We start from the raw sequence: 26,419 nt of genomic DNA, 5'->3' as shown, positions 1-26,419 counted from the left end.
AAGAATTAAGTGTTTTTTATTTTTTTAATTGAAAAATGAAAATTGAAAACATTTTTAAAAATTGAAAAAAGTTTTAAATTGAAAACAAATTGAAAATTGAAAAGATTTAAAAATTGAAAAAAAAATTAAAAGTTGAAAAAAGTTTTTTAAAAGTTTAAAAATTGAAAAAAAGATCATTACAGTCTTCATGACATCCAGATAGATGCTATGTGGAATAAAGTTGTTGAATTGATACCTTCATCTCGGGGCAGACTTGTAAGCCCACAAGATGGAGAAAGATATCCCAGCTGTCTTAGGGCCTCAGCTGCCCTAAGCTACCCATCAGGAGGATGGGTTCCAGGGTGTGTGCCAGAGAATAAAACGGGGGGGTGGGGGTGGGATTTCACAGACCAAGACCTGTTCTAAATCATACCGGGGAGAAGATGCAAGTCCTCTGAAATGGAGGCTGAACCAGTGTGTGGATTTAAAAAGTGACATGCCCTACATGCTCAATCACAGGCAAAAAATACACATCACACATTTACCCCTTTCTTCCCTCCACCATTCATTTACTTCGCTGAAGATGTTTTGGGGCATTTGAGGCAATAGGCAAACGGAAGCGTAGAGCTCATCCTGAGAGCGGCCTTTACATTCTTGGGAAGAAGAACATCCTCAAAGGTTGGGAAATCCCACAAATGTGAAGCTAAAAACATAACTGCAAATAATTTTCACAAAGAAGTAAAATGGGAGAAATCTAAAGAGGCCAGGATGAGGCAGACCTTTCATGAATGTTGAAGAGATGGAGTCCCTAGAAATTGAAGGAACTGGCTGAAAAAATAAAGCTCAAAATAAGTCAAGGTCAGATGTGTCAAACTGGCGGCCCATGGGCCGGATGCATCATCCGCAGGCAACGCCCATCCCAGTTTCTGAATGGGAAAAATGTCACAAAATGTAATGGCAACGTGACGCAGCTAGTTTAACCCCCCTGGTCAAGATGGTCAACAAAAGTAAAATTTAAAAATGTAATATTTTTAAAAAATGACCTTCTGTATGTTAGAAAGTCAAAGACCGTGCAGGTCTGCTGGAAGTGGAGGGGTGTGAGGTTGAGAAGGCAGAACCCAGAGATTCTGCCCCTGTTTTTTCCAGTGAGGAAAATGAAGCTGTGGCTGGTTGTGGTTGTGCCACTGGGGGGGAGGAGAGAACCAGCTGCTGAGGATGGACCAGGGGGGCAAGAGAAAATTTCGCTAAAGTATTGTCTCCCACGCAGTTGCTCGTGAAAGGGGTGACAGAACCTGTCCCAGTCAACTTGGGCCAGTCCTGGAGAAGGACCTGGGAGACTGGGGAACAGCTCATCTCATCCCCATCCTCAAAAAGCAGACGAAGGGAAGACCTGGGGAAACCACAGAGCCACAACTTGGTTTCTGTAACCCGCAAAGGTCTTCAAACAATCCATCGACACCATGTTTGTGAGCCCTCGGATAAGCATGTTGGAATCGCTAGGAGCCAGCATGGACACCTTGCAAACAAATTGCGCCAGATTAATTTCAGCTTCTTCTTGCTATACCTTGGTAGGGTCTAAACTCCCACTTGGGCTCCCCGTTGGTTTAATGAGTGCACCCAATAGTGCTCGTTAATAGCTTCAGTTCAGCTGGGAAGGAAATACCAGTAGAGTGCCTCAAAATTCTGCCCTTGGCGCTCTGCAGTTTAACATGATTCACAAAGGGGAAAAAAACCTCCCACCCTGGTCACAGTTCATTTGCAATGGTCATGTGTAGTTCTAGACCCCACCACTCAAAAAGGAAACTGACAAATGGTCTCCCAAGTTCAAGGTTACTTATGGGACCGTCTGCTGCCACCGAATGCCTCCCACCGGCCCGTGCGCTCTCACAGGGAGGGACTCCTCAGGGTGCCGTCGGCCAGGCAGTGCCGACTGGCGACGCCCAGGGGAAGGGTCTTTTCTGTGGGGGCTCCCACCCTCTGGAACGAGCTTCCCCCAGGACTTCGTCAACTTCCTGACCTTCGGACCTTCCGCCGCGAGCTCAAGACACATCTATTCATTTGCGCAGGACTGGACTACGTTTTTTAAAATTTTAAATGTCTAAATTTTAGATTTGGTTTTAAATTGGGTTTTATTGTTTATATGTCTATTTTAAATTTTGGCCTATATAATAAGTTTTTTAGATGAATGTTTTACTTTGTATATTTATGTGTTTTTATATGGCTGTACACCGCTCTGAGTCCCTAGGGAGATAGGGCGGTATAAAAGTATGAATAAATAAATAAATAAATAAATAAACCCAGTACAAGATGGAAATGCCTGTCCAATTGTCAGGAAAATTCCCAGGTGCCCCTCTTGACTCCTGAATCTGTCAGTGACTTAAAGCTAAAGTGTAACAAATCCCACAATCAGCCTGGGAGGATACACAGGAGCTAATGGAGGACCACTGCAGAACACCACCAGCTGCAGCTTCACTATCTATCTCTAGACCCCATCCATTCATGGCACTTATCTGCTGCAACTTTGACCTCTAAATGGAAACGATCCTTGGCTCCATTTGTTGAGAAAGGTATAGTTTTATCAAGGGCCTTCTGGCAATAGTGCATCGCCAGAACTGAGATTTAGAAGCCCAAATCCCCAAGTTCAACATTTCTCTCCCATCCCTCCCCCTCCCCCACCCTCCAAGGTTCAACAAGATGTTTTGAGAATCAACATAAAAATGCTGCAAGGTGCAAGCTCTAGAAGTGGGTTTGGACTACCATACTGGGAATTTTATTACCAAGTGGAAGCATTGAGGAATATAAGACTACTGACGCTGGAGGGACATGATTTACAACTAGGTTGGCATGCTTTCCTATGGTATGGGAAACAAAGGATACACGGATATTTCCAGAGATACTATGTAAGAAATGGTTTGTTATCAGTGTGGGAAAGAGTGAAAGAAAAACATGATTTGAAAATACCAATGTGGCTTTCTACAATAGAAGCTTTGACATATCCAAATATTGTTAACATGGGGAATATTGTTAGATACAAGGATATTTTAACAGAACAGAGGGAACTGAAACAAAGGCAAGAATTAGATAGGCAAAGATTGAGACAGATTGATATACAATATTATTGCAAATACAATCAAGGTTTGAAGCAGATCATAGACAATATGGTTTTAATTTGGGGAAATCAGAATTGGATGAGATATTGACTGGAACAGATGAAAAATGATTACAAAATTATATAATTATTTATCATTACCAAGCAATGTCGGCTGGCGGCCCCCAGGGGAAGGTCCTTCTCTGTGGGGGCTCCCACACTCTGGAACGAACTTCCCCCGGGTTTACGCCAAATACCTGACCTTCGGACATTCCGTCGCGAACTGAAGACATATCTTTTCATTCGCGCGGGGCTGGCTTAAATTGAATTTTATTAAATTTTAATTTCTTATTAACTAATTTTAAATGGGGTTTTTAGTTCATTGTATACTTTTCAGGCCAATTTTAAAATAAGTTTTTTAATTGCATTTTAAATTGTATATTGTACTATCTGTTTTATTTTGCCTGTACACCGCCCTGAGTCCTTCGGGAGAAGGGCGGTATAAAAATCAAATAAATAAATAAATAAAATAAATTTATTGCGGATTAGATTAGAAGATGAAGAAGTAAAAGAAACGATAGCATGGGCAAAAAATTTTGGATAAACTATTGAACTGGAGAACTGGCAACAGCTATGGGAAAGAAATTATAAATTAACAATGACGACAGCTTATGAAGAAAACCTGTATCAGATGTTTTATAGAGGGGCATATGCCACCAGAAAGATTAGCTAAAATGTTTAAAGATAAATCAGCCAAATGTTGGAAATGTCACCAATTGCCGGCATCGTATTATTGTATGTGGTGGTCATGCAAAGAAGCAAAGTACTATTGCGTTAAAACACACACATGGTCAGAGGGAATGCTGCAGCAGCATATAGAGTTAAGACCAGAGATATTTCTGTTGGGAATATTACTGGAGAAATATAGTAAAGAAGATACATATTTGATTATTCATATAATAACAGCAGCCAGAATTGTATTTGCACAGAATTGGAAAGCAGATTCTCCTGTTGAAAGGAGAAATTATAAAGAAAATTTTAGAATGTGCAGAAATGAACTGACTAACACTGAGAATAAAAGAGGAGCCAATGTATTTCAAGACATGGGGATAATTTTATGATTGGTTAGAAAGAAATATGAATAAAGGTATGGCGATAAAATAGATAAGGAAAAGATGAAAAAGAGAAAAAATAATTAGAAGAATAGAAACCCAGACGATGCCTAGGTAAAGGGAAAAGGGGGAAAGGGAAAAGTGAGATTATTATAAAAGGGTACACAAATGATGAAATGGATGTAATTACTAAACAAATGAGAAACTGAAATGAAGATGGATGCAAAAAGATAATTGGGGCTGCTGAAATATCATTCTAGACTGAATTAAAAAGGGAAACAACAAGAGAGAGGGAAAGGAGTAGAGAGATAGAGGAAGGAAGAAGAGAAGAAAGGGGAGGGAGAGATAGAAGAGAGGGAAAAGGAGAGGAAGAAAAGGGGGGGAAAGAGTAGTAGTAGAGAGGGTTAGAAAGGGAGGAAGAGAGAAGTGGGGAAGGGAAGGGGAAGTAGGAAAGAGAAGGAGAGGAAGAATGAAGAAAGTAGGAAGAGAAAGGGAGGAGAAGAGGAAAGGTTGTGGTAAAATAAAGGAGGGCAAATTGTAAAAGAGCAGTCCCAAACAACTAACAATGAAAGTTAAAAGATAAGATGAATGGAAAATGATGGATATAAGATTGTAAACTCAAATATGCTTATAAGAAATAAAAATAATTTTTTTTTGGAAAAAAAATGTTTTGAGAATGATCGCTTCAAGTGTAGGTTGGTATGCAGCTGCCTTCTTCTCCCAGCGTTCTGGGAAGATCTAGCAAGGGGGGTGGGGAGTACAGCTCTCCACAACCAGCAGTCACTTTCACTTTGTCCCAAGCAGCCCCCCTCCCATCCACCCTCCCCATAGATCATGGTAGACTCACTGTATGGGATCGAAGCACAAGTGAGAGTAAGATAGCAGCTGCCCTGTGCGTCCTGCCCCATGCAGGATAGTGGCCCCTGTCCACTGTCTTGCAAAGTCTCAAGTGAAGTTATGGCCACCCTCCCTCTTGGCCTTGACTTGCTGCTACTGAAGGACCCGAAAGGCAGATGATAAGCTGGTTTCTCATACATCCATGCCACTATTCAACCAGGTCTCAATAACACAGGCCAGGTCTCTACACTTGTCCACCCCCATAGATCTGAACTTTACCAGCAGCAGGAGGAGACCGAGGCACCCAACAATGGACAGTGGTCATCTGGGCTCAGGACCTGGGCCACTGGCTTAGAAGGGACAAGCCTGTTTTGTAGAAACCAGCAACTTAAGAAGCCGTAGTTGGTTGGTCCCCTTATCCCCCATTCTCCCACTGTGGGACACTTGAGCCACTCCTTGGCTTGTCTCCAACCTCATCCTGGCATATTGAATCAACTGATCTTCTGATCCAGCTGCCAAAGAGATCTGAAACCTGTCAGAGTTGAATCCCATAGAGGTAAACAGCCACAGCAGTGGGCCTCCAATCTCTTCTTCCTCACTATCAGTGCTTTCATGTACGAATTTTATGTATTTTTATTTATTTATTTATTTTGTCATAACAGTATATATAAGCATTAACATGAAATAACTATATAATATATAAGCATATATATGAGCATAAGTATGGAATAACTATATTAATTGGATATAATGAAGGGGAACAATAGGACAGGGAACGGTATGGGTTCCAAACAGGCGAGCTGTATTCAAGAATTGGTCTAGCAAATGTTTTATATGCTCTGGTTAATAGTGTAGTGTTTTTGGAAAAGAAGCTACGTAAGATTAGGTTTACAACTCTTAGAGCTTTTTTTGTGATGTAGTTGCAGTGGGCTTTGGCACTTGGATCATTTGATATTAAAACTCCAAGATCTTTAACAGGGTGGGGGTCATCTGTAAGGTAATGTCCATCAAGCTTCTACTTAGTATTTGGGTTCTTTTTTCCAATATGTAAGACTGAGCATTTGCTGGTTGAGATTTGGAGTTGCCAAGTTTTAGACTATTCGGATACAAAGTCAAGGTCTTTTTGAAGGGTAGTTGTCTTTTTGGTGGTGTTAAATAGTTTGACATCGTCAGCAAAGAGAATACAATTACTTGTGATATGGTCGCAGAGATTGTTGATGTATAATATGAAGAGCGTTGGTCCAAGAACACTGCCTTGAGGAACGCCGCTATTGACAGGAACAGGATTTGATAGAGCATTGCCAATTTTGACCACTTGTTGTCTTTTTGATAGGAAAGCAGATATCCAATTGTGGAGGGGTCCTGAAATGCCGTAGGATTTTAGAGGATTTTGGAGAAGTTTATCATGTACTACTGAGTCAAAAGCTTTACAGAAATCTATGTAGATTGCATCAATTGCTTTGCCTTGAGGAAGATTTGTAGTCCATGTTTTTGCAGTGAAGAAGTTGTAAGTTACATGATAATTTTTTTCTGAAACCAAATTGTTTTTTAGAGAGTAGGTTGTTTGTTTCTAGGTGGAGGGTAATGGATTGGTTGATGATGATTGATTGGTTGATGTATGCGTTCATTTTGATTTTATCAGGTTAATTTCAAAATGAAAAAGAAACTTCTAACAAATTGCAGCCAAAGACTTCAGTTTTATTAAGGGTTCTGTAAATATTTTCCAATAACAAAATGTGAGAGTGATTTAAAGTATCCTTTTTTAATAAGTGAGTTAACACAGCAGCTGTATTTCCAGGCAAAAGGCAGGGTGAACTGAAAGGAAACGGAGATGCTCACTTAACAATTTCTGCTGGGTCAAAGGCCACCCCTTAGCCTCCCCCCTCGACAACAGGCACACAGATGGGGGGACAGTGATGTTCACTGGGGACCCCCGTTTCATTCTCTTTTCAGGGGGAGGTGTCAAGAATCACAGCGGGGATGGGTTGCTTCCCAGATGCATGCTCATCGGAGCAAAAGGCCCACCAAATGACATCTCTTGGTGAACTTTGGGTTGCCGGTGGGGTGGGGTGAGCCTTTGGGGCAGCCTTGCCTGAACCTGTATCCAGCCTAGGCATCCCTGACCTGACATCTGGATGTCAGATCCCTCAGGCATTCCAGTGGCTGTTCTCAGGAAAGGAGGGGAGGGGTCTCACAATGAAAGCAAAGTCTGTACTGCAAACGTGCATTTATCTGTCCCCTGCATGTGGAAGGCCACGAAAGAGGATGGAAGCACCGCTCTCATTCACACTTACTTCAACCCACTTCAGCAACTTCTCATAAGAATGGCCATCGGCTTTAAAGGGTGCTGAACTCAGGAGCTCGGCCACAAACTCCTTCGCCGTGATCTGCAGGCGCTGTAAGGAATGAGGAGATTCAAATTCCAGAGCCAGAGCTTTGCCAGGCCGAACGGCACTGAAAGAGCCCTTGGGAAGGAGTGGCTCGAATGCCGGAAAGGGCAAAGCTTGCTTGCCAGCCCAGCCAAAGCATCTCTGGGCTGGAGGCAGCAGATCCCTTCTTACCCACAACCGCCGGACCAGAAGCTCTACTTTGGCAGTGGTTTCTTTAGGATCCTTCTGTCTTATAGAATCCAAGATGACATCCGTGAGGAAACCATGGCACTTCTGGGCATAAAAAATTTCTTCTTGTGTTAATGGAAAGCTCAGAAAAACGACATCTGCAAGAGGAAAGAGACCGAGACCCTCAACTCCTGCCTTTCTACCCAGCTCTGAGCTCTGCCTTCTTCACCCCTTTCAGCCTTTGAGCTCCTTCCTCCTCTCCTGGAGCAGGGAAGGCGGCTTCCTTCACTCAGAATAACTCAGCCCCAGGCGAGCTGCTATTCTAGGCAACATGCTGAAAGGACGGGGGCACAAGTGGGATCCGAATTACCAGCTTTGTATTGGATAATGTATTTCTCTCCCTTGAGAGAAAGCATTGCTGCTGATAACTTCAGATTGGGGGGAAAAGGTTGAAATGGGACAATAACCCAAGAGATCATCAGGCTCGAATGTCTGGATCATTCCTGGAATGTGTCTGGGAAAATGTGTCCTGCCGTTCTCCTGATCTTTTGACCCTTCTCAGAATGGACTCACAGCGTAACAACCAGCAAGTCCAAGGCATAGGAGCATGAGATTTTAGCATGACGCCTTGCTGGGGCAGGCAGAAAATGAGGTTTCCAAATGTCTTTTGGGATTCTAAGTGTGTACAGTCTGCCCTAGGACATCACCCACCCACACAACTGCAGTCAAGGGCCTACCTTTGTCCACTGGGGGTGCCAGGGCACAGACCAGAGTAAGGTCTTCTGTGCCTGTGCTGTAGAGAATGCTGCCTTCGTGAAAAACGCAGGAACCGTCACCTGGCACAATGGGTGGGTGCTCAACCTTAAGAATCAAGCCCCTCATATCAAGGGCTTGGCAAGGAGCAGCTTCTTCAAGAGCTGTTCCTGTAGAGCATGAACAAAATAATTCCATGGGTGGTTTGAGCAAGGCAACATCTCTAGGGCTACAGTACAAAATCTCAGCCATTGCATTAATCCCACTTCACTCTACTTCTGCAACAAGATTTTAACAGCTAACAATTTGTAAAATATTTCACAGATAGGTCCCCTGATGGCTTACACTTACTAAAGTATACATGGCAGTAACACTGATAATACAATTTTAAATAAATACTTTAAAAGCCTAATTTGTTTACAGAAGCCAGAATAATAAACAATAAACGGAAAAGTGAAATTCCTTGGACCAAAGTCTGCAGTTGTGACATGCAAGGCTTTCTTCTTGGAAAACATCTGCTCTACTTTTGCAACATGTGCGAGGCATTCAGAAGGATCCTCGAAGGGAACGGTTGGGAAGAGTGAAGCAGTAGATGGACAGAGCCTGAAAAAGGACCATGGGCATTTCCATGCGTGACACTGGCAGCAACTCTCTGAGTGCAGGAAGGAGCCCAGTTCTCCACAAATCAAAGGCAGAGAGATCATCTGCACCAACAGAGACAGTTTCCAGGCTCTTCTAGATGAAGCAGGTTGTGAGGGTTCGGGGAAGAGAAGCAGACAGGCGGATGGGCGGAAAAATCCTGAAGTCACCATCTCAAATAAGACTTGTATCCTACAGAAACTAGGTGTGTTACTAAAATTAGTCCTCTAAACATGCTCAGTGAAAAACCAGAAAAAATACTGGCCTTTATTGTGGTAGACACATGTTCAGAACATGAGAATTAAAAAAAATCTAAGAAGAGCTTCAAGTAAATATGATTCAATGAGCAGAATGCAGACATGATGGAATGTTACCCATCACTGATAGGAAGTGAGGGAAACCACTGATTCAAAAGAATAGCAGTCAAAGAAAAGAGCAGTTGCACTGCATATTAAAAATGTGCGTTGTTCTTTGGAAATCCAAGTGAATAAACTTGGCAATGCCACAGATAGAAACTGATGGAAAACAAGTGGAAGAATAAATAAAAGCAGTATCAACCTTGCAATCTGCTATCTATCACTCACTCACTCACTCACCCACCCACCCACGGAAACATGGATTATAACAGGCAAATGAAGATTCTTCGTCTTATATAGATTTAATTGCTCTGACAGCTGCCGGGACGCAAACTCTGCCAAGCATAATCCTTCCAGGAAATTCCTCAGTTGCTTTGCTGATAGAATTAATTGCTTAGTTAATTGCTCATAGAATTATTTCAGGAACCTTTGGTTTATTATCCAATTTTTTTTCTACTAGAAAGCTCTTTTTCACTTTCACTTAAAAACTGCCTTCCAGTGACTTAAATCCATCATTTTGTCCTCATTTATGGAAATGACTAATTCCTGAAATTTGGAAATTTTAGATTAAAGTCTATTCATCTGTATAACACTTTATTACACCGGCAACTTTTGCTCAGTTGGCAATCAACTACTATCCAAAGATTTTTTTTACAACTACGGTACTAAGTCAGGTTATACCTCCCTCCTGGCACCTGCATATTCGAGCTTTGTTTGCTAAGCAAAGACTTGTTTCTATTAAATTTCACTACTTTACTTATAGCTCATTTCTTTAACTTAACTACATTGTTTCAAATCTTATTTCTGTTGTCTAGTATGACAATAGGTTGTCTACTTATTTCTCACATGGCAGCATCTGCCGGGAAGGAGGGAGGTTAACAACAAAGGCAAGATGGTGGCCCTGACACTGTCCAAAGGACAGTCATGAAGGACACCTCCATGACTGTCCCCTACTCCCCGCCGCGTGGCTCAAGATTCTCCAAACCAGAGACAGAAGGAACGCAGCCAGCCCGCTTCAGGGGAGGAGCCAAGGATCTTTCCTGGGTCGGCAATGTTATCTCCCAGTTGGCCAAACGGCTTCCATCTAAAGGCCAAATGGAGATGCCTGGATGATGGCTGCTTCACTGTCTTCAGTCAATAGGTCCCTGGGTCCCTCAGGAGCTTGCCTCACCTCAGCGTAGCCAGGTCTGCCGCTGAACCCACTTTGGTAACACCTGCAATGTTGTTTGTGAATCCTCATAAAAAGGACAAATGAAAGTGGTATGAAGCATCCAGGAGCGATCTGGATAGCATCTCACTTGATTGCTCCAATTTCATGAGGAACTGCTGGCAGCAGAGCATTCTCTCCAAGACAGATCTCAAGCCAGAGGGTCATCCATTGGGGATCCCACTGCAGTCTAAGGAACATGGCTCAAACCATTTTTGAGAATAATTTGCTAGAACAATTAATCCATGGAAGAGCTTGCGTCCTGGAGTTGTGAGTGCTCCATTGCTGGAGGTTTTCAAGAAAGAACTGGACAAGCATTTGTCTGTAACATCTTCTGCAGCTGAAAACAAGGTTAGCAGAAACCCACAGGGGAATTAATTATAACTTTCTCAAAACAACGAGGGTGAAATTGAACACACACATCCCAAAGAGGCTTTGTAATGAAATAGTTGGTAATGGTGCAGGCTTCTTCTTATGAATTCAAATTCTCTTCAGGGAAAGTTTAATAACGGAAAACAAAAGTCCTTTTTCTACCACAGGGCTTCCTTATGATGCAGTCAGAAGCCGTGTGGGAATTGAATGAAGGAGCACCCGAATGGTTGTTGACATAAATATCAGTCATACTATTCCCATTCGGGATAAGGATGCTTTGTGAAGGAGCTTGAGTAGAGAGAAAACCAACTCCTGTAAAATGCAGATTATATGAACACAACTCACTGTCCTTCTCTACTTCTCTAGCCTTCCTTATGTCTACGGAGTCTCTGGGCTGCTTCGTGCTTTAAACTTCTTACTCATTTTATTCTTTAAACTTCTTATTCATCTTTCAGGGCCTCAACTCCATCTAATCATCTAACCATTAATTTTTGGTCTTTACCTTACTTTCAACCCAATCATTCTCATTTCATAGATTTATTTTGCAAGGCAATCATTATTCATTCACAAGATGGCAGCAAAGCATTTGAGTTTCATGTATTCTTGGCTTCTTGTTCCACTGTTTACTAGACTTACAAGTTGACCCCTTGATGAAACAAACAAAACCCTAAAAACCATACATAGCAACCCAAAGAATTGAGTTTTTTAGTTGTAATTGGTGAAACTGGTGTGTGTGTGTGTCGCTGTTACAGCACATGCTCTGCACATTGACTAGATGACAGCTTACAAAGGAAGGAAAGGCTTCCAGTCCCCACTGCAGCCAGGAGAGGATGAAGGACAGATGAAGAGATCTGGGCAGGACAGGGCAGCCTCACAGCAAACCCGAAAATCAGCTGGAGCCACCCAATGGCCATGACAGCACCTGGGACTTGGTCCATACCCCTGGCACACATCGAGGCACCTCCCATTGCCCAGCTGCATGTCTTCAATTGGGACGTTGGAGGAGATCAGCTCTGGAGTGCTGCACCTTGGGAGACAATCTCTCTGTCGTGTCCCACTCCTCCGCTGACGGCCGGGTCAGGGAAATCCGAATCAGGCGTGCCTCTGCAGCTCTGCCCAAAGTCCTAGCAAAGTCCTCAGAGCAGGCAGGAGACCAGAAAGTGACTTCAGCAAGATAAGTTCGACTTTGCCTGACTCAGAGACTGCCAGAAAGCAGATCCTTTATATAGGCCATGGGGTGTGGCTCCATGACTCAGCACTCATTAAGGCCTGCCCCTCCCTTCCTTCTGTTGCCTCCGCCTATCCAGTCTTCTGATGCGAGGGTCACTCCAATCAGCAGCTGTTGGAAATAAACTTTCCTCTGGCTCACATGCTGTGGAGGAGGGGGAGGGGTCTAGCTGCTCCGTTTGCCTGGGCATGGAGCCAGGGCTGGGGCCGGGGGGTGCTCCCTCCTCTGCAGCCTGCTTGGGCATGGAGCCAGGGCTGGGACCGGGAGGTGCCCCCTCCTCTTCAGCTTGTCTGGGCATGGAGCCAGAACTGGGGCCGGGAGGCATACATTCCTCCGTGTTCGGGAGCAGATAAGAAGGCCCGGCTGCTGTGAGAGCGGGCAAGACACAACACTCTCTGTCTTGGGGACCAAAATCAGTTCCTTTAGCTAAATTCTCTCTCACCCTCCTAGTCTGTATTAAGCAGCCACCTCTCTTCTCCTCCCCACCCCGCCACAAAACCACAACCAGTTTCATTTTCCTACTGGGAGAAAATGGATGCAGAATCTCTGGGTTCTGCCTTCTCAACATCACTTTTTCCAACAGATCATCTTCGGCTTTCTAAGTACCAAAGGTCATTTTTTAAAATATTACATCTTTAAAAAACAGTGTACGTACGTACGTACATCTGTCTGTCTGTCTGTCTATCATCTCTCTCTCTCTCTCTCTCTCATCTATTATTTATTAAATTTATTTGCCACCTATCTTGCCCACTTATTCTAGGTGGCTTACTATAATAAAAAGGAACAAATGAAAAGAGTGTAAAGAATACAGAAGTAAAATAGTAGAACAATAAAATAAACAATGAAAAAGAACTCAAGAGGAATACATTAATATGACAACAAAAAGATGTAGAGAGCAAGGGCGGGGAGGTGGAATTGGCCATCAATCCATTTTCAAAATAATAACCGTCCAATGAAGAAGCAGAAGCATGGAAGTCAACCACTGGCTTAAAGGATGTGCCATCAAGAGAACTCCACAATATCTGCCTGGGGGGTTCTTGCAGGAGATGGCTACACCTTACAATAACTGGAAAGAGCATCTTTGGAAACCAACTGGCTCCCCTTATCCACAGGGCTTTAAATTAACCCTGGAGAAGGAGGGAGACGAACTTTTGGAAGGTAATTCAAAGCATAAACCTCTAGAATAGAATAGAATTCTTTATTGGCCAAGTGTGATTGGACACACAAGGAATTTGTCTTCGGTGCATAGGCTCTCAGTGTAGAAAGGGAATACAGACAAAAACAGGAGATATAGAAAGCAAATACAAGGTCAGTCAAAAAGGACTCAAACACCAAAGTATGAAGAACTAAAAGCTGAGCTGAAGCTCCCAGTACATGAGGGCAGATATGGCATCGTTGCCCTTACCAAAACTTGTGGGATGTAACTCATGACAGGAGCATATGGCTTAGAAGGATTTTAAATTGTTCAAAAGAAACAAAAGGGGAGGTGGAGTTGCATTATGTATAAAAAAATCACTACCCCTCTACAGAAATGCAGAACAAAGGATGAAAGCCTCCTAGAATGCATTTAGGTTCCTCTAAAAGGAAAAAGGAATGACACGGCCATAGGTGTAGACTACAAGCCACACAACCAAACAGAGGAAATGGATGGACATTTGCTAATCAGTTAACTAAGGTGTGCAGAAAGCATTTAACTATCCTGACATCAACTGGGAGAGAAACTCTGCACAAGTGGGAGATCAAACAGATTCCTGACGAATGTAGAGGATAACTTTGTCGCCCAAAAGGTAAAGGAGAGAACTAGAGGGTCAGCTATATTGAACCTAATTCTCACTAACAGATGAAATGATAGAAGGGGTTGAAGTTGTGGGAACTTTGAGGGAGAGTGACCATGTCATACTGGAATTCAACCTAGTGCAGTCACACAAGCAATAGAACAAAGTCAAATTAGAGTCTTAGACTTAGAGAGCTGATTTCATCAAAATTGGAGCTTGGAAAGGATTCCATGGGTGAAAATCTTAAAGGGAAAAACAACTCCAGAAACTGGGGAAACTCTGGAAAAAAGAGATGATAAAAGCCTAATCTAGCACAATACCACTCAAAAAGAAAAACAAGAAACCCCAGATGTAACCAGTGTAGTTGCACATGGAACTCTCTGATAAACTGAATGACAAAAAGGATAAGTATAAAAAAATGGAAAGATGGACATATAACTAAAGCAGAATATCACCATATAGCCTGCAAAGATGAAGTCAGGAAAGCTGAGGCTCAGAATGAACTAAGACTTTTAAAAGTTTCTTTCAACATGTAAAAAAGAAGAAAAACGTCAATTGATGATTGATAGGCAGCAGGGAGAAAGTCAAACTGCTTAATTCATTCTTTACATTTTTCTTTACCTAAAAGGAAAAAAAGAGAGTCCAACCTACCAAAAGCAGAATCATAAAAGACAAATTAGGAATACAAGTCAAAATAGACAACACCTGTCCAGTCTAGAACAAGTTCAAATTGCAGGACCAGATGGATTACATCCCAAAGTTCTGAAGGCACTGGCAGCTGTTTCTCTTGGAATCATTGAACCATATTTTTCACAGTTCCTGGAATGCCGAAGAACTACCAGAGGACTGGAAAAGAGCTGATGTAGTTCCTACCTTCAAAAAAAAGGAGGGGGGGGTTTGATCCAAGAAACTATAGACCAATCAACCTGACATCAAAACCTGGGAAGATTCTGGAAAGTTAATCAAGCAACAGATCTGCAAACATCTAAAAACGAGGAAAGCTATTACCAGAAGCCACCATGGCTTTGTCAAAAACCATGCCAGACAAATCTTATTGCATTATTTGACAAAGCGACTAAATTAGTGGACCAGTGAAATGCTATGGACATACTACACTTAGACTTCAGTAAGGCATTTGATAAAGTAGGCCACAACCTACTATTTAATAAGATAGAAAATGTGGGATAGACAGCATCACCATTAGATGGATTAGTAACTTGTTGACAAATCGCACTCAATGTGTAGTCCTTAATGGAACTGCATCTACATGGATGAAAGTATGCCATGAGGTACCCCAAGGTTCTGAGTTAGGCCCAGTACTCTTCAAAGGCATTTGACCATGTAGACGATAGCCTACTTCTCAATAAGATAGAAAAAATGTGGCGTAGAACAGCTGTTTCTCAAGGTCTGCCTTGGGCCCAATATTCTTCAACATCTTCATAAACAATTTAGATGAAGGAACAAAAGATTAATTCATCAGATTTGCAGATGACACCAAGCTAGGAGGAATAGCCAACACTTTAGAACAGGGCTGTCAAACTCCTGGCCCACGGGCCGGATGCGTCTCATGTTGGCCATGCCCATACCTGGTTTAGCAAAGGGGGAAAAACGCCCAATATGTCATGTGATGCCCGATATACCACCATGACAATGTGAGTTTGACACCCCTGCCTTAGAAGATAAACTCAAGATTCAGAAGGATCTTTACAGACTTGAACACTGGGCCCTATCCAAGAAGGGGAATTCAGTGATGAGAAAAGTAAGGTTTTACACTTAGGAAAGAAAAACCAAATGCTTTAACTACTCTAAGGATCATGACTATCGTATCAAGAAGTTGATCACTAAGCCTCCTCCTGAACAACATGCAATTAAAAATAGAAAGCTCAGGGACAAAATTAATGTTTCGAAGCTCTATGTACAATTTCTAAGGAACCCCCGATTCCTAGAATAAATAAGCCATGGAGAGCAGTCCTTTATTCCCAATCAAACCCAGAAGTCATTTACAAGCAGCAAGTGAAAGAGTTCCACTTACCCTTCTCTTTCTGGCCACTCTGTTCCTGAGAGCTGGTACTTTTTCCCGAGGAGGGCACCTCCTCCAAACAGCTTGGCTCATCTGCCTTTGCCAGCCAGCCCTGGGGAGGCAGGGGTCCCTGCTTGCACAGTCCAGCCTTGGAGAGATTTCCTGGTGCTCTTGGTGCCCCTGGTATGTCTACCTCATTACTGGATAACTCAGAGGCGGAGATTCTGGAGCAGCTGGCAGAGGGGGTCCTCACAGACAATGCTCGCCATTTAGAATCTTCACCAGATCCTGGTCCCTGGGGAGCCCCACAGCATCTGCAGTGAGCCATATCCCAGCCTTGCACCAGGGAAATGAGCTTCTGAATGGGGGGGTCACTATTCTCCAGGGGTTTGGTTAAGTTGCCTTTTGCTCCTCTTTTCTTGGGGGCTTCCTTCCTGTCGGAAAAGAGCTGATGTAGTTCCTACCTTCAAAAAAAAGGAGGGGGGGGTTTGATCCAAGAAACTATAGACCAATCAACCTGACATCAAAACCTGGGAAGATTCTGGAAAGTTAATCAAGCAACAGATCTGCGAACATCTAGAAACAAGGAAAGCTATTACCAGAAGCCACCATGGCTTTGTCAAAAACCATGCCAGACAAATCTTATTGCATTCTTTGACAAAGCAACTAAATTAGTGGACCAGTGAAATGCTATGGACATACTACACTTAGACTTCAGTAAGGCATTTGATAAAGTAGGCCACAACCTACTATTTAATAAGATAGAAAATGTGGGATAGACAGCATCACCATTAGATGGATTAGTAACTTGTTGACAAATCGCACTCAATGTGTAGTCCTTAATGGAACTGCATCTACATGGATGAAAGTATGCCATGAGGTACCCCAAGGTTCTGAGTTAGGCCCAGTACTCTTCAAAGGCATTTGACCATGTAGACGATAGCCTACTTCTCAATAAGATAGAAAAAATGTGGCGTAGAACAGCTGTTTCTCAAGGTCTGCCTCGGGCCCAATATTCTTCAACATCTTCATAAACAATTTAGATGAAGGAACAAAAGATTAATTCATCAGATTTGCAGATGACACCAAGCTCGGAGGAATAGCCAACACTTTAGAACAGGGCTGTCAAACTCCTGGCCCACGGGCCGGATGCGTCACATGTTGGCCATGCCCATACCTGGTTTAGCAAAGGGGGAAAAAGGCCCAATATGTCATGTGATGCCCGATATACCACCATGACAATGTGAGTTTGACACCCCTGCCTTAGAAGATAAACTCAAGATTCAGAAGGATCTTTACAGACTTGAACACTGGGCCCTATCCAAGAAGGGGAATTCAGTGATGAGAAAAGTAAGGTTTTACACTTAGGAAAGAAAAACCAAATGCTTTAACTACTCTAAGGATCATGACTATCGTATCAAGAAGTTGATCACTAAGCCTCCTCCTGAACAACATGCAATTAAAAATAGAAAGCTCAGGGACAAAATTAATGTTTCGAAGCTCTATGTACAATTTCTAAGGAACCCCCGATTCCTAGAATAAATAAGCCATGGAGAGCAGTCCTTTATTCCCAATCAAACCCAGAAGTCATTTACAAGCAGCAAGTGAAAGAGTTCCACTTACCCTTCTCTTTCTGGCCACTCTGTTCCTGAGAGCTGGTACTTTTTCCCGAGGAGGGCACCTCCTCCAAACAGCTTGGCTCATCTGCCTTTGCCAGCCAGCCCTGGGGAGGCAGGGGTCCCTGCTTGCACAGTCCAGCCTTGGAGAGATTTCCTGGTGCTCTTGATGCCCCTGGTATGTCTACCTCATTACTGGATAACTCAGAGGCGGAGATTCTGGAGCAGCTGGCAGAGGGGGTCCTCACAGACAATGCTCGCCATTTAGAATCTTCACCAGATCCTGGTCCCTGGGGAGCCCCACAGCATCTGCAGTGAGCCATATCCCAGCCTTGCACCAGGGAAATGAGCTTCTGAATGGGGGGGTCACTATTCTCCAGGGGTTTGGTTAAGTTGCCTTTTGCTCCTCTTTTCTTGGGGGGGCTTCCTTCCTGTCGGAAAAGACTGGAGTTTCCCCAGTCATCAGAGGACTTGGACATTTCCCAGGGATGTTTTCGCTTTGCTCCCTTACTGGAGGAAACGCTGGTGTACTTGGTGTTCTCTCTATCACTCCCTTCCACAGATTGTGGTTCTCTAGCTATATTCCAATTATTGGCACACTGATCTAAATCCACAGCAAAATGTAGATGCTTAAAAAAAGGAAGAGAAAAAAATCCATTAAAGCATAATTAATAATGTAATAATTGTATTATAGCAAGAGTTGCGATGGCACAGTGGTTAGGGTGCAGTACTGCAGGCTACTTCCGCCGACTGCTGGCTGCCTGCAGTTTGGCAGTTCGAATCTCACCAGGCTCAAGATTGACTCAGCCTTCCATCCTTCCCATGTCGATAAAATGAGGACCCAGATTGTTGGAGGCAATACACTGACTCTGTAAACCGCTTAGAGAGGGCTGGGAAGCGGTATATGAATCTCAGTGCTATTGCTATTCTTTCTTATATAAATCCAAATATGATTTTTGCTGAATATATTTGCCATCAGAGAATCCATTTTTTCCAATGTGAACCTCTGGGGCCTCTGGTGGCTCAGCAGACTAAGTCTGTCTGTTATTAACACAGCTGCTTGCAATTACTGCAAGTTCAAGTCCCACCAGGCCCAAGGTTGACTCAGCCTTCCATCCTTTATAAGGTAGGTAAAATGAGGACCCAGATTGTTGGGGGCAATAAAAGTTGACTTTGTATATAATATACAAATGGATGAAGACTATTGCTTGACACAGTGTAAGCCGCCCTGAGTCTTCAGAGAAGGGCGGGATATAAATGCAAATAAAAAAAAACAAACCATCCATTTCTAGCCTTCTAAAAAAAAAGTAGGCAGTGACAGAGATATTTTGCAGTCCTATAAACTAAGGAAGTTGGACTCCATAGGCTTGCACTGGTATAATATTTTATTATATTCTGAAATAACCACTAGAGCAAAAAAATAAGACATTATAGAATTTGTAGTTATAAGATAAAATAACCAAGTAGAACTAAAAACAGCAATGTTGCTCCAATACGAAAGACTGAAAGGGCATACAGGTCGTCCTCAATTTACAACCATGAGAGCAACTGGAAATCTGGTCTGAGGTCACTGTAGTCGAAAGTTGAGGCACCCACATGACCGAACCTGCTTTTTGGACATTTTTCACTGGGGTCATGAAGCAAATTGCAACCGTTGTTAAGCAAACCCGTTCTTCTGAATGGGGGAATCGTTTTTGCCAGAAACCATCCAAAACACCAGAAGACGGCAAGAAATATTGCAAAATGTAATCACATGACAACAGGATGCTGACTTAGTCATAAAGGTGAGCCACTTACCAAGCACCTGACATGTGGTCATGTGACAGAAATGTAGTCAGTTTGCCACAGCTAGAAGCGCTGCAGGGATCATAAAGCCCCCACTCAGAGGCCGAAGTGAAAAGCTGGTCTCTATCTATGAATATTATTAAAGCTGATGGGAAGTGTAGAAACTTGCTCTGTCTTGCTATCCATTGTACTGCTGTGTTTTGATTAGGAAAAAAAACCCTGTTTCTCCCCCTATTTGTTTTCTGAGCCTGGCATTAACTTTTCTTTTGACCCGTGTTTAAAAACGTGTTTTTCACCCTATCATTGGAAGGGTACTTTTTTCTGCAGTGCTCAAAAATGAGAAAGAAGAAAAAAGTGCTCAAAAGAAAGAAGTGCTCAAAAATGAGAAAGAAGAAAACCAGCATGACAGAAGTAATAATAACAGCAGCATAAAAGAGAAAGAGCTGGAAGAAATATCACAAATTACAAATAGAAATGGAACGACTGTGGCAAAACAAAGCATTGATCAGAGGCTCCTTGGGTGCAATCTCAAAAATCTGGAGCACCTCTTGACAAAATCTCCATCAGTCAATTGCAAAAGGCAGCTTTGACTTGGAACAGCTGACATCCTGTGACAACACTTTTAACAATATCAAAGAACACCTGTCTTTTTCAGGTCCTCGGCAAGGACTGAACAGCTGGATAAAAATGCCAAATCTAAACATCTGGATGACTATGCAACCAATCACAACAATAGTAATAATAAAAAATAACATTACTTCTCGAAGGACTTCGTTCGATCTGGTATCCTTCTCTGATATTGGAGACTGAAGGTTTCTAACTGGACAAACTACATGTTGAACTTCCTGCTGTTGTACCCATAATCTGGAACACAAACATTTAATATCTTTTTTAGGAAACACTTTCCATGCCTCAATAATATTGGTCATTGTTAAGAACAGGAGAAAGCTATGTGGGCTTTCCCCCCCTTTTTCCTAAGGGGCAGGAGAAAAAGATTTTGAGGAGCAACTGACACTTTTAAATTCTTGGCCAAAGTGCAAGCTACCTAACTTTTGCATTTTGTTCAAATGTCCTCTTGCCCCACCCCGGTGGCTTAAAACTACCCCCCACCTTGGATCCTGCAGCCCAAAGGGAGGGGCCTTTCCTGGGGGGGGGTGTCTGGGGGGGGAAGGGCTGGGGTTTCTGCACCTCTCCTATTTTTCTTCTTCACTGAGAGCTTCTGCTTCCTACTACAGTATTCTGGTCCTATCCGATGACTGATAAGAGGTTAATCAACCAATCAGAATAGAGCTGGAAGGGATCTTGAAGCTCTTCCAGTTCAACTCCCTGCTCAAGCAGGAGATCTTACAGAATTTGAGACAAATGCCTGTCCAGGCTCCTCCAGGGATGAAGTACCCCCAGCAGGTCATCCTCAACTTGACACCATTTGTTTAGTGACTATTAGAAGTTGCAACACGCCTGAAAAAAATTACTCCTGAATGTTTTTCACCCTTAGGACTGTTTATTTATTTATTTATTTGATTTTTATACCGCCCTTCTCCCAAAGGACTCAGGGCGGTGTACAGGCAAGATGAAACAATACAATGTACAGATTAAAATACCATTTAAAAAACTTTTGGGGGGTAAGGGGGAGGGGAATTGGGGGGGGTTTGGTAGAGATGGAGTGATGGTTAATGTACAGGGTTTATTGAAGATGTATAAATATAATTAATGCAGGGTCGGGTCTGCCCAGTTACCATTTTAGAACGGTGGGAGGAGAAAGAGAGAGTAGGAGGTAGGAAAGAGGAGAAGAGGAAGGAAGAGGGGTAGAAGAGGGAGAAGGAAGGTGTAGGGTGGAGGGAGGAGAAGATGTAGATAAGAGAAGGAGAGGAAGGTCTGGAAAGTAGAAGAAGGTAGAAGAGGGAAGAGTGTTAAAAAGGGGGGTGGTGACTGGGCAAGCCCGACTAATTGTATATAACTGTACATTGGATGAACTATTTGATATGATTGTAAGAATAAAACTTTTAAAAAACAAAACAAAAAACAATTATTGGTTTGCAAGTATTTTTGATTTTCTGACTTCGCCCCCTTCAGTTTCGTTTTAGAGAAACTGAAAGCAGAGCGATACATCAAAGGGAGCTTTGCTGTTGAATCGAAACTGAATGGAGATTTTATCTTATTGTGTTTGACTGTGGACTGTTGGATTATATTACGCTGTTTAAGTACTTTACAAGGGGATTCTCAGCAGGAATTTTGTTATGGAGGTTCTTTCAGAAGAATGGATTCGTGACTTTATACAGGACTACACAGAAAGTATGTATTTAATTATTCAAAATACGAATTGATAAAAATGGGACGTTTTGGATGAGAGTTTGGAGCAAATTAACCAGTGCAATTATTCGGAAAATGGAATGGAGGACATACAAATAAAAGTGGATAAATATGAAGATTTGATCGTGAAGAAACAAGGTGATCTAAAGAAGTTTTCTTTAAATAGTTTGGATGAGCTGCCTGAATTTGTGCTACAGGAGATTGTCCCTCAAATGGAAAAGACTCACAAGCTTAATGTTTCCCAAGAGTTCTCTTTTTGGACTGATGGAATATACGGCAGTAATTTTGGATTTCTGGACATAAGGAATTACTAGGAAATATTGTGATTGACTTTTTAAAAGGAGCAACGAAGGAAAGACAGAGATTAATGCACCAAAAAAAAATAGCAAGAGACAAAAGTATTATTTTTGAAACAAGGTTTTTTAAAATATTAATAGACAAAAATATTAGTGTCCCCGAAAGACAATTTGTGATTATAAGAGACTATATATTTGGATATACTGGATTTTGATGAGGAAGGACTAAAGTTGAATAGATATTGTAATTAATTAAATAATATTGTAATTTTCTCTATTGAAATTTTATAAATTTTATAATCTGTTGTATTGAATTTTAAATAGAATATTCTTGAAAGATCTTATGTAAGAAAGACTTGGAAGAGAAATTATATGGTTATATGGTTATAGAAGCTATAAGGAGATATTCTCTGAACTGGATTGGATTTTTATGCTTTAGCTGGTTTTAAAATATTTTAGGATTAATTTGTTCTACTGATTTATATATTTTATTACTGTTTATTGTTAATTTTTGAAGGATTTGGTTATGTAAGGAGGAAGTCAGAGCTAGAGAGGAGAATTGGTATAATAGTTTTGGGAAAAATTTTTTAGCATATGTTTGTTTTATTTTTAACTATACCTTGTGTTTGTTCCGGGAAGCCAGGGGAGGGGGGAGGGGGTTTGTGAAGGGAGAGGGGTTGGGGGGAAAGGGGGGAAAAATTTTTTTTTGTAAAACTTTTTGAATTTAAAAAAACAACAACAACTTCAGTGATTTACTTAACAACTGTGGCAAAAAAGGTTGTAAAATGAGGCAAAACTCACTTAACAACTGTCTTGCTTAGCAACAGAAAGTCTGGGTTCAATTGTGGTTGTAAGTACACTGAATTTTATTTATGCTGTGCAGCAAATGAGAAATGGGCCCACACTGAAGAAGAAGACGGAAGAAATACCTGTACGTGTCATACTGATCGAGAGCCTCTAACAGAGAAGGGATCTGATACTCTATCACTTCCTGGCACAAAAGTGACCATTCCCTGTCATGGGGTGAAAAAGCAAATCATATCAAATCAACTGTACTGAGATTCCCCATTAACCTTTGCTGAATTTTAAAAAAGGAAAAGAAATTATGATAACAATGATTTTACCACTGACACATAGTTCAGCTTCACAGAGAACATGTTGAAGTTCCATCTTCTCATCCTGGAAGGCCACTTGATTCTATGAGAGGGTCTCCAAGGCGCTGCCTGATGCCCAAACAAAGCCATGGCAGGGGCTGACCGGGGACAAGGACCGTGGGACTAACCACCCCTTGAATCTAAGACTCCCCAGCTCATGGACCGAACTGGCATGGAAACCATGCTAGTCCTGGAGTTGGCAGAGGTTCATAACTACACACTGTGCAATTCTGTATTTATTATTTTTTATTTATTAAATTGGTTTGCCACACATCTCACCACAAGGCGACTCTGGACGGTTTACATTAAAATGAAACCATAAATATATGAATAAATATACAAAATCATATGAAAATTACAATAAAATGTAAGTTATAACTAAAGATGGGGAGGAAGGGAGCAGAATATGTGTGTGTGGGGGGGGGGGAGGTGGAAGCTGCTGTCAGTCGATCAACCACCCCCAGCATGAAATCCCCCCATTGGAACCAATTGGCATAGCCAGCTTTAAATTCTGACAAAGACGAAAGGAACTGGGGAAATACACCCCCTTGCGCACCCACCCACCCCCGAGACTGACTCAGTTCTCTTTCTTTGGGTATCCTGCTCCCTGGTTTCCAGCCAGGCAAATGAAGGTGAACCAAAACCTATTTAATGAACTGTACAATCAATTGAGCTCTAAAGTGAAAGTGATCCATTTGTCAAGGTCTCTTTAACCATTTCCTTTCAATAAAAAATAACTCTGCATATCCCAAAGATGCTTTTCCAAGTGGCAACTGGACTTTCTTGTGTTTCTTTGAAGACATTTCACTTCTGTTTGAAACATCTTCAAAGAAAAACCAGAAAGTCCAGTTGCCTCTTGAAAAAGCACCTTTGGGACAACCATGACCTGGATGACTGAGACTCTCCCTAGATATAACTAAGCATGATAAAGAGAACAAAACAATAGCGGAAAATAACACATTAAATCAATTGTAACCTCATAATATAATAAGCCCAAAAGCCTATCATTTGTTATGATCACATTAATTTATAAACATCCCAACCGGTTTAGGTGATACCCTTCTGAGCACAAAGCCAGGGGCATCAATTCCAGAGAAGGGGAGCTGGGAGGAAAAGCCCTGGACTCAGTGAGCCTCTCGTGGCAGAACCACATGATCCTGCTTCGGTCAGGCACAGGGAGGGGGGAAGAGGCTTTCCAAGTCACTGGTGGTGTCCTTGTGCCCCCCACCACCCTGCTCTCTTTCTCAAATCCACAGCTGTTGGAGCAGGGCAAAATAAGGGAGGTCTGGAATAGTATCAGCCAAGCAAAGGGCACAGTGAGGTCTCTGGGATCCCAGCCAAGCTCCTCATCTCTGGAGAGACCTGAAATTGGCAGCCTAAAACTCAGAGGGAAACCGAATGGGGAGGCTTCAGACAAGCACTTCACAGAAAGAGCAAAGGAAGCTTGGAACCAACTTCCAGCAGAGACAGGGGCTCGGCCATCAGGAACTGAGTTTAAACATGCTTGGGATAAACATACATCTATCACCCAACAAAAACTAAAAAAAGAATAAATTATAAAAATAAAAATAAAAAAGAAAGCAACAGCAGCCTCAAAGGACCACTAAATCTTTTTCTGCCACCAATTTTCCATGTTTCTACAACAACCATGTCCTATCCCTGTTCCATTCAATCTGAAATTGGATTTGCAACAGGATGAACAAGGCTACTAAAGCATTCCAAGAAAGAAAGAGAGACAGAGAGAAAGGGAGGGAGGGAGGGAGGGAGAGAGAGAGAGAGAGTGAGAGTGAGAAAGAAAGAAAGAAAGAAAGAAAGAAAGAAAGAAAGAAAGAAAGAAAGAAAGAAAGAAGGAAAGAGGATGTATCTTTGCTATGCCTGGAAGCTGCCTACAAAAGGCAGTAATGATCCCAGGATCTTCTGTTTGACAGCAATCCATCTGGCTCCAGTTTTATAAGTGATCTTGATGAGGGGATAAAAGGGGAACTCATTGAATTTGCAAATGACACCAAACTTGGGGGAATAACCAACACTCCAGAAGGCAACTTTAAGATTCAAAAGGATCTTGACAGACTTGAGCATTGCACCTGATCCAACAAGATGCCGTTCAGTGGTGAGAAAAGTCAGGTCCTGCACCTAGGCAGGAAAACCCAAATGCACAGATTTAGAATAGGAGGTACCTGTCTCAATAGAAATAATTGGGAGGGGGATCTAGGTGTCCGAGTGGATCACTACTTCCTACGAGTTAGCTGCCAAAAAAGCCAACACAATTCTAGGATGCATCAATAGAGGAACAGCCTCAAGATCATGGGAAATGATAATGCTGTTCTACAGTGCGCTAGTGAAACCACATCTGGAATCCTGCATCCAGTTTCGGTCCCCACAATATAAAAAAGATATTGAGACTCTAGAAAGAATGCAGAGAAGAGCAACCAGGATGATGAGGGGACTGGAGGGTAAGTCATATAATAAACACCTAAGGGAACTGGGTATATTTAGCCAAATGAAGAGAAGATTGAGGGGAGACAACATAGCCATCTTCCAATGCTTGAGGGGCTCACAGGGAAGAGGAAACTAATTTACTCTCCAGAGCACCTGAGGGCAGGACAAAAAGCAGCTGGTGGAAGCTTGGCAGGAGGAGATTCAACTTGAAAATAAGGAGGAGTTTTCTTTTTTTCTTATTGAAAAAAAGGAAATAAGGAGGAGTTTTCTGATGGCAAGAAGGATTCCCTCATCCAACCTTTTAAAGCACTGCTGTTTTCCTTGGGTTAGTATTTGTGTGTAACCTGGCCTGGATGGCTGCTTGTTGTGCAGTTTATCTGAATGCTGGTCTGGAAGTTCTCATTTTAAGTCTAAGCTACCCAGAGCCATGATGAAGTTAGGCAGCAGGAGGGAGGCCTGGTCCAAGGACAAGACAGCAGTTCAGCCTGCTCCTTCTGCAGCTGCAGGGGGATACCTGCACTGCCCCAGTTATTCTTTGGGGCACAGGGCATCTGCCCTGGGGCTCTGCCACTCCAGCCTTCCCTGGCCGTCCCCAAGTGCAAAATAAATGCACTTTCCAAGATTTCGGATAAATAATCTTCATGTTCTCTTACATCACTAGTGTTATTTCTGAAACAATGTTTAGCTTTGTGGTCCTGATTTATTGCTGCAAATGGTTAATTAGCAACATTTAATGACATCATAGGGGACATAACGAAACAGGAACAACCTAAGAGAAATTGGCAAACACAAATTGCTACAGTTTTAGAGAAAACAGAGCTTTGGGAAGGAAATAATTAAAGCCTTATTCTCCAAAGAACATGGTTGGGAGAGGCAGCCATTCGGTGCACTGAGC

General features: G+C 42.3%; 1 protein-coding gene across 1 annotated transcript in view; it reads right to left on the bottom strand.

The window, feature by feature from the left end:
- Positions 1–6,601: 6,601 nt before the first annotated feature.
- KCTD19 (potassium channel tetramerization domain containing 19) overlaps positions 6,602–26,419 on the bottom strand; it is a 30,856-nt gene continuing 11,038 nt past the window's right edge. Inside the window, exons 10-18 of the mRNA XM_058155454.1 lie at positions 22,861–22,944; positions 20,084–20,189; positions 17,548–18,169; positions 17,228–17,241; positions 15,937–16,384; positions 8,312–8,497; positions 7,578–7,732; positions 7,311–7,412; positions 6,602–6,831 (exon numbers count right to left, since the gene is read on the bottom strand). Of these exons, the coding sequence (XP_058011437.1) occupies positions 6,718–6,831; positions 7,311–7,412; positions 7,578–7,732; positions 8,312–8,497; positions 15,937–16,384; positions 17,228–17,241; positions 17,548–18,169; positions 20,084–20,189; positions 22,861–22,944 (1,831 nt within the window). The 3' untranslated portion in view covers positions 6,602–6,717. The remainder of the gene's footprint in view (positions 6,832–7,310; positions 7,413–7,577; positions 7,733–8,311; positions 8,498–15,936; positions 16,385–17,227; positions 17,242–17,547; positions 18,170–20,083; positions 20,190–22,860; positions 22,945–26,419) is intronic.

The sequence above is a fragment of the Ahaetulla prasina genome, chromosome 12 (assembly GCF_028640845.1).
Source record: "Ahaetulla prasina isolate Xishuangbanna chromosome 12, ASM2864084v1, whole genome shotgun sequence".
Classification (NCBI taxonomy): Eukaryota; Metazoa; Chordata; class Lepidosauria; order Squamata; family Colubridae; genus Ahaetulla; species Ahaetulla prasina.
This window is presented reverse-complemented; position numbering and strand designations above follow the sequence as displayed.